This window comes from Lissotriton helveticus, chromosome 7 (assembly GCF_964261635.1).
Source record: "Lissotriton helveticus chromosome 7, aLisHel1.1, whole genome shotgun sequence".
In the NCBI taxonomy this organism is placed as follows: domain Eukaryota; kingdom Metazoa; phylum Chordata; class Amphibia; order Caudata; family Salamandridae; genus Lissotriton; species Lissotriton helveticus.
Genome location: NC_136068.1, coordinates 1,908,482,994 through 1,908,491,711, shown reverse-complemented (window position 1 = coordinate 1,908,491,711; position 8,718 = coordinate 1,908,482,994). Strand labels below are relative to the sequence as shown.

Here is an 8,718-nt window from a genome sequence, read left to right as displayed (position 1 = left end):
ATTTTTCCCAGGACATGTTACAGTTTATTGACAAAGTCAAATGTGGAAATACAGGTACCTGAGTTTACCTGCTACTTGACTTGAAAGTGCCATATTCCAGGACTTCAGGGTGAATTAGTCCTTTAGGGGAAGAATAGAAACATTCACAAATGGTGGTCTCCAGAAGTGGCAAACTCAACATGTTATTATAATATTTTATGTGCAGCAGGAGAAAGGTATCACGTTGCACATTTTATTTGAAAGAACATTGTGGGGGGTTTAATGCTGTAGTTGAATACTTTAAGAGTCATTCAGGGTCCTATTTGAAATTATGTTAAATAGTAGATATTTGGGGTGAAAAATGGGACTGTGTCTTCTTTTGAAATGCATTCATGCTAATATTTTAGAAAATATTTTTTTTGTGAATATTTGTATATATTGGTCTTTGCTGTCTCACGTAGCAACAGAAATTAACTGATTAAATAACGCATTACATAAAAGAGATGATCACAACATTTTGTTCAATAATTCATTAATTCAATAATTTATTTTGCCTGCACAACAGTGCAGAGTCACATCAAGACATGATTGTGGGGTTGGTCATCATTTCTAGGAAATGTTCTCAGTTTGAGGCCATGGTGCTCTGAATCCAGCTGACGTAGTTGCAGACCTTGGTGTAGACCCCAGGGTAGTTCCTCTCAGCACAACCTCTGCCCCAGGAGACCACCCCCTGCAGCTGACCATTGCAGACCACCGGGCCACCGGAGTCACCCTGAAAGAAAGAAGGCAACGTTCAATCAGTATTGCAGTAGGAACAGTGTGTAGACTCAGAGAGTGTTGTGATCATTAAAGGGCATCCTCTCTGCACATTTCCATCAGCATCAAATAATGCACTCACAGCTGACATCATCCTACAAAAAATTCTGGTTGTATTAGTTTTGACATGTTCATCATACGTTTCTGTCATTAAACCCTTTTCATGATATGCACCTTTATAAATAGCACAAAAAGCTGTCCATAATTAATGGACAAACTTATCAGTACAGCTGGCATGGTAAACCCTTTCTACAATAAAATATTTCCTGATACACTAAACTATTAAAAAGTGTGGGTTACTACAGATTGTTAAATTTTTACTTTTTTTTTGGGTTTGAGATTAGTCATGATCACCTTCTGTAGAGACAGGTGCATCTGGCTACCACCCACCACAAGATTTGTGGTGGAATGCCAAAAATAAAAACAGTGGTTGGAAGGGTGTGGGACACCTTCTGGGCTTAGACTGCACATTTAGCATTGCAGTTCAGTAACACTGAAGCACTGAGTGCATGTGATGTCAGTCATAAGGGAGGGGCGAGAGGAAGCTTCTAATTCAGAGATAGTGAAAGTAGAATATGGTCTAAGCGGAGAACGACATGTACAATGCAGTTGTTACACCCCGGTATGTTTACATCGCGGGCGTTACAAAGCAAGTCGTTGCAACGACTTGTGCCGGATGGCGCTCTACATTAAGGAATATTATGATTTACTATTCCAACACGTAGGCTGGAGTTGGAATAGTAAATCATACTATTCCGAAATACAGCGCCCTCCAGCGCAAGTCGTTATAACGACTTGCGTTGTGACGAACGCGATGTAAAATACATCATTGTGAATGTATGCGTTGTAACGTCATACTTTCGGTCTAAGCATCACCTTTTACCCAAATTGAGGGTGCATGTTATCAGATTCACTGTCAGTTCATATAAAAAGAGCTACATATTTGGTAGAGAGGCAAATGCAATCCTAGAACACTTTGCTGTGAGAGTTTTTGACAGATGTCCCCAGGGAAGGGGAACAGCTCCCTCACTAGGCAGACACAAATTAATGCTGGAGCATGTCTATGGCGGGTAAAACCTTCATATTAAAGCAAACTATTTATTCACTCTTTTCTTGAATTCTGTCTCTCACAATCTGTAAATTCTTTCTCCAATAAGCTAATAATGTAGAGGCATATTATCAAGAATGGCGATAAAATTATCGCCGCTTTAGCGGCAGGAAATTGCCGCTAAAACGGCGATAATGGGCTTGATAATATGTCCTTGTGAATTCCCATTGCAGCCCAGGTTCTGACGTTAACCTGGGCTGCTATGGGAATTCACAAGGGCATATTATCAAGCCCATTATCGCAGTTTTAGCGGCAATTTCCTGCCGCTAAAGCGGCGATAATTTTATCGCAGTTCTTTATAATATGCCCCGTAGTTCTGGAGATAGTGTGAAATACATTAGACTGTCACATACCTGGCAAGAGTCCTTTCCACCTTCAAGGTATCCTGCACAGAACATGTTGTTGGTGATCTGCCCTGGGTAGGAGCTGGTGCATTGGCTGGTGGTCAGAATTGGGGCATTCAGGCACTGCAGGGTGTTGGGGTAGTTTGCTGAGGAAAAGCAGAAAATATGGAAAGATGTATTGTCAATTGGCAATAAGTAGCATGGAATCTGATTCAATATTAGAGGTCGGTGTAACTTGCGTAATTCCGCGTAGCGTAATCATGCAGAATTTCCTAAGAATTCCGCAGGATTCCGCAGAATTACACAAAAAGAGTAATTAGTCATTTAGTACTATTTCTTAGCTCAAAAATGGCCGTTCTGTCGAAACTGGAAGCAAGGATCCATTTTGTGCTACGAAATATCACTAAATGCAACAGAACACGAATAACGAGTGGCAGCAGCCGTTTTCGCTCACTGAATGTGCTCTTGAGGTAGAATTTTCCCACTGCACCCTTGAGTCCATAATGTGCATTGAGTTTAAAGCTACAGTCCAGCATTTAGTGCAAATCCACTGTCATGTCTAGCTGGCATTTTTTTTTCAATTGGACCAACTCTGTTGTGCTTCACCAGATGTTGGTATTCTCCAATTATTTTGTGAACATTGGTGGTAAATAGTGATTTACTATCTTCAATAAATTCAGTTACACCAATCATATCTTGGTAGGATTAGAGACAATTCAACAGCGGGTGGATTTTTGAGGAAAGTAATTACAAAAAGCTTCATTAGAGCACACTGCCTGAGTACTAGTGGGAGAAACTTGGTGGATTTTCCAGAGTTTTTCTGAGAAGAAGGATAACAAATAGAGAATTTAGAAGCTAAATAGGATTAAAATGCTGTTCTTCAAAAATGTTTTACGGGTTTAAAGGTAGGTGAACATTCTTCATTATAAAGCATTCAGCTTAGCAGTGTTGACCAAGCCAGGGCCTGAATAATATTCAACAGAATGTTGCTAAGCCCTATGAACACATTCACATGGGGGATTTTGGGAAAAACCTATGGATTAACCCCAGGCATTAGTTGTGCAGTCCATATGAAATGCAGCTATATGGTCAATCAAGCCTCTGACATCTCAAATGTCTTTTCAAAGATGTATTTCACAACTTTCTTTTAGAATGAATAAGAGAGGCAGGAAACATTCATTTCTGCTCACAAAACTGAAAACAACCACAACATCTGAGCATCCACATGGAGATAGCGACTAAAAGAAATATAAAATAAAATGGCTGTCTCCTGCCTGTAATGGTGCACAAATGAGATAAAAATCAATGGACTTGAATTCAGACTAGAGTGATTACCAGTGGCAGAGATTAATCCAAGCATTTCACCCCTCACTTTTTGTGCTTCCTAAATGAGTCTTCCTAAAGGAGAAGGGGATGCTCAGACATGGCTTTCTGGATGGCTTTGGGATAAGGTTTAAGCTGCACCTCCCCATGAGCCTAATAAGCTGACACTGTTCTGGGGTTGCTTGTGTTCTCATTCAGAGAGGCCCTGGTTTACCACTTAGGGCTAGGCTACCCTTTTTATGGGCAGGGTCCAGCCTGATTTGCATATGGCAGATAACTACCTGGAATGGCACCAACAAGCAAAAAATGGTGGAATTGAGTGATTACCATTGGCTGAGATTGATATATGGATTGCAACCATACTTTTTGTTTTATATTAGTATTGACATTACGTGACATCACAACCAACGCTGGTCAAATCAAGGCTGAGAACAGCAATGAAAGCAACTTATAATTTTATCAGAGTTTAGAGGATTTTGTTTAAGGCTAATACTGGCTTACATTGTGAGACGAGCTGCTCCCACTGTTACTGATCCATCCTTGTTGACCACAGGAGGCATGGGTCCAGAGCTTAATTTGTAAAGAAAAATAAGTGACAGGATCCTCGTCCAGAGGCCACGGCACATTGCACCACCAATGCCTAAACCATCTCAACTTCTGTCATTACACCCTACAAGTTTAACAACTCAAGCTATTCCAGGCCCCCTAAGGTATAAGAATGGCTTGGGCAGCAGTTACGGGTCATTTTCTCATATATTGAATTAATAAACAATTGTTGTTGTGTTCCACTCTAATTTAGACAAACAGCGTCACCATGTGGCAGTCTATCATAAGCGCTAGTGCTGACAATTAAGTGCCTGTGAGGAGCACTGGAAACCACCTGCTCAAATTGAGCACTGCATGGGTCATAACTGTTCTTTCTCCTCTGAGCTCAGGGGCCAGCAGGAGGAGTTCCCATGGCTGTGAGAACAACAGCAGCTGCCTTATCTCACTGCATTTATTATCTCCTTTACCAACTTCTAGCAGGCTGCCATCAGTTTGTAGGCCTGGGCTCTTTCTGAAGAAAGTGCCTGCTCTCTGTTATCACTTACAGCCACTGCCAGACATGTTGCCCCATCCTGAGATCAGACACTGGGTTCCAGATGCAGGACAGCCTGACAGGAGGGCGACGGCCTTGACGTAGCTGTTGAGAGTCACAGCTTTCGACAACTTGATCAGCATGATGTCATTGTCCAGGTTCCTGGAGCTGTAGTTGGGATGTCTGATGACCTTGGTGGAATCAATAAACTGTTCGGTTCCTTCATTTGAGGCAATGTTGTGCTCCCCAAGTCTCACATTGATCCGCCTAGAACACAAAGATAGATGCATGATTTAACATCTCATGGTTTTAGGACAAGATGCAGGTTTTTAAATGAACCTCCTGAGAAAGGCATGCCAGGCTTTCTTATTCACTGTTCAACAAACAAGTTGTCACCATAATGTCCATATGTCTTCATCATATGCAAAGACCTATGAGAACTAATTTCTACGAAACTTAAAGTGTTTTCTTGCAGTCGGCCGGGTGGAATTATTTTCTTCTAGTGTGAACTCACATGAACTCAGAAAACTTAGCTTGCCTTCATCATGATTAAGTTTCCCACATTGGCTTGACTTTGCCAAGGTAGGATAAACCTTCTCACATATATAACCTCACTTGATAAATACATCAAAGAAAGATCTTCCAAGGTTCCTACTAATAGCAACACTTCTCAGGCCTCTTGATGTGTGACCAGTGTTGAGTTGCATTGAGAACCACATTGATTGGCAACAGTGGCGATGCCACAGCAGGTAACAGTTAATGAAAGCTGCCTGAAATAAAAATGTTTAGCTTGGTTTCTTAGATATATATGTATGCATACAACCATATACAATAAGCAGTACTATATTAAAAGGTACATTAACTAATAGTTTGATACATTTCAATAGTGGGTGCTTATGTCATGTCTAGGGTTTATGTCACTCATTGGTTACTGCACCAATGGGATTACACTTAATATTGAGCTGATTTACATAACAAAAATACTTTGGTACCTGTTACAGTTTAATAATGTAATTAATAATTGACACTTTGCTGACAGCGGAGTTTTGTCGCGTGCAACAAATCCAAACTTACGATTTGTAGCAGTGAGCAGCCGACACAACCCATTGGCTGTTGATGAGTGACCCGCCGCAGAAGTGGTAGCCGGCATTCAGCGACACCTGGTAGGGGAGCGCGTTCTTCCCACACGTGTAGCCCCCGACAATTTTATCATCATCATCAACGGGGAAAGCAGCTGAAAGAGAGGCAAGAAATAATGCAAGTCAATTTTTTAACCACAATATTTTACAATAGAGGGTCCCAGTGAAAAGGTGAACAAAATATTCACAATTATATAAATACTCCCATACCAAAAAAACAAAATATGGGTATATTTCTAGAGTCAGTACTGCAGAAAACCTGTTCAGTAACTCAGTTACTGGTACTGTGTTCTCCACCACAGCATCACAAACATTTCTGAAAATCCCTAGTAACGTCCGAGTCACTCATTTATAAATGTGCCTAGGTCACTCTCACTCCCAGAGGAGGGATGCAGGAATGACTGGTGGTACCCACAGGTATACCCCTGTGTACTAGACTCCTTCTAAATACAGGATAAATGATAACTTTAAAAGCATTTCTACAGCTGCTCTTTCTGTCCTCTTTGGGCATGTGCAAAATCTGAGGACTTATGTCCTCCTGGAAAACTGCTTGTCCTACAAGGGGCCCTGAAATCCTCTATCACCCAACTCAGAACAAGTTTACACCTTCCTTAGGTAGTCCTCAATTACTAGTGCCCTGGAGAGTAGGTGTTATTTATGACCGCCGTGAAAAAACAACGCCTGAGATTTTGGAATAAATATCACATATTCAAATGTAACCTTCCACAAAAGTGCAAAACGTGGATATATTTGCTTTCCTCTCAAAGGTCTACATTTTCCAGTATTACCAGGCCTTCACCCCTGTTGGATGCTGGAAGGTCTGACCTGTCGAATTTTAGAATGTTAAAGCTCTGAGGTGTGACCTTTATTGCACCCGATAATTACTTGATGTGGGGACATATGTAGGTAGGCGTTCGCGAATTCTGGCGTTTGCGAATCGCAAACGGCCTTTTGGTATGTAGGTGCCACTTGGCAAAATAAGGAATCGCAAAAATAGGGATTCCTTATTTTGCTCAAGCATTTAAGGAATCGCAATTTTGTGATTCCTTAAATGCTATGTAGGGGTGCATTTAAAATTGCGATTTTGGCTTAAGGAATTGCAAAATACCACCTACTTCAAGTACATGGTATTTTACGATTTCCTGTCAAAATTGATTTTTAAAAAAAATTCAAAGTGCCATGTGGCGCACAGACATGCTCTTAGAGCATGTATGTGCGCCACATGTCCTTACAGGCACATTCCAGGGGTGCAACAGGTGTCCTTTGGACACCCTGGCACCCTTGGAATTGCGATTCTCAAATGGCGATTTTCTCATAGAAAATCGCAATTTGAGAATGTATCCCCATTCATTCCTATGGGCCTTTTGCCCCGTAGGAATGAATGGGACACTCATTCCTTAATTGCGATTCACAATCTGCGAATCGCAATTAAGGAATTTTAGCGATTCGCAAAAATATTACGATTTTTTACCTACATTCCATTTTGCAATTTTCAAATAGCGATTCCTTAAAAATCGCTATTTGATAAAATGTGAAATACCTACATATGCCCCGTGATGACTGACACTTCTTGTAATGCACACCTGCACAGCAGGTGTTTGAGGAAGGATGTTCAGACTTGTGTTGAAATAATGTGTCCACATAGCAGAGATTGTACAAAGCCTAAATTGGGCACACTTACTCGCAAGAATAACGTTCAAATGATGCTGACTCACCTACAAAGCCGCACAATTGGGCTTAAACAAGTAAGAAACCAAAAGTATCTACAGGTACCATGAGTAAAAAAACACACTCTTTATCTCAATGCTCCCTTTCTGCTGTTGTGACCTGAGCTTGAACTCTCTCCTCCAAGATTCCTTTATGTGAGCACCTTTCTCTACGGTTTCTTCCTATATGCACCCACCAATTTTTAAACCAGTCATTTCCTAAAATGTTCTAAGAATGTTCCCATTATAATGAGTGCAATCTTCTCTGTCTCATCTGATTGGTTCTGAGGTCCTCCTCATGGGCCTCTTCTAAGGCGCCCTAACACCCACTGGTGAAATGCACAACACAAAACTGTTAAATATAAGAAAAGACAGTGAAATGCTGTGAAACTCACTATTGATGCACTACAGTTTAACACTATTCCAAGAAAGCCTTGTAATTAATACAGCAGTGCAAAGGTTCAGCATCTTACTAAGGAAGTCACTAGTGTGCAGAAGTGTCCAAATGATACTAAGATTATTTCCAATCCTTTCACTACCCTCATTAACTCAGTGAGCAGAAAATAACATTTGAGTTCACTTAAGTGTCATTAGCCAACACAGGTGTGGCCTCTCGGTGTCTAAATACCATTTTTTGTAGGGTTTCGATAGAGGTTCCGTTTTTAGGTTCCTAAACTGCTGATAGAAAGCTATCTGTCAACACTGGAGTGAAAGGTACTTCCAATCAATAACAAAGAGTGCACACCCCTGCACCTACCAGCAGCCCCCAGGAGGGCACAGATCAGAAGGAACTTCATGGTGGTCCTGTCAGCACTGGCAGTGGTGTCTCTCTGATGTAAATCCAGATATGTATACCCAACTAGACCAAACGTTATCTTCCTTCCAAGGATGACTCTATTTCTGCACACAGCTCGTGATGTCATGGAAGGCAAATATGTGCAATGTATGGATAAACCCTCAATGAACAGGTTAAAGATTGGCTGTGCCCCGCACACTCAAGGGGTGTCCTTGACTTTACACACATACTCAAAGACCAAGGGGCATATGTACAATCCCCTATTGCCACCAGAATGTCACCTATATGCTGCTCCCTTTGTACAAGGGTGTCGTACATAGGAGGCAGCGCCAAAATTAAGACCAGGTAAAAACTGGTCTTAAAATGGTGAAACAAGGAGAAATGCATTATTTCTCCTCGTTTTTGCTTTTGCCTTTGTGTGCTGCCTAG

The 8,718-nt window shown here is 41.2% G+C and overlaps 1 protein-coding gene across 1 annotated transcript; it reads right to left on the bottom strand.

The window, feature by feature from the left end:
• Positions 1-515: 515 nt before the first annotated feature.
• LOC144770882 (trypsin-like) lies at positions 516-8,336 on the bottom strand. The gene is made up of 5 exons (XM_078655674.1): positions 8,251-8,336; positions 5,723-5,882; positions 4,662-4,915; positions 2,257-2,393; positions 516-751 (listed from the first exon to the last, which is right to left on the bottom strand). The coding sequence occupies exons 1-5, from the start codon at positions 8,288-8,290 to the stop codon at positions 602-604; spliced, it is 741 nt and encodes a 246-aa protein (XP_078511800.1). The 5' UTR covers positions 8,291-8,336; the 3' UTR covers positions 516-601.
• Positions 8,337-8,718: the final 382 nt, after the last annotated feature.

Bases quoted from the DNA above. Each gene is read 5' to 3' on its own strand.
- LOC144770882 (XM_078655674.1), bottom strand. From the start codon at position 8,290: ATGAAGTTCCTTCTGATCTGTGCCCTCCTGGGGGCTGCTG. The intron at 5,883-8,250 runs GTAGGTGCAGGG...CCTCTCTTTCAG, and splicing joins TGCCCTCCTGGGGGCTGCTG to CTGCTTTCCCCGTTGATGAT. The intron at 2,394-4,661 runs GTAAGTGATAAC...GCTTTTCCTCAG, and splicing joins CAACATGTCTGGCAGTGGCT to CAAACTACCCCAACACCCTG.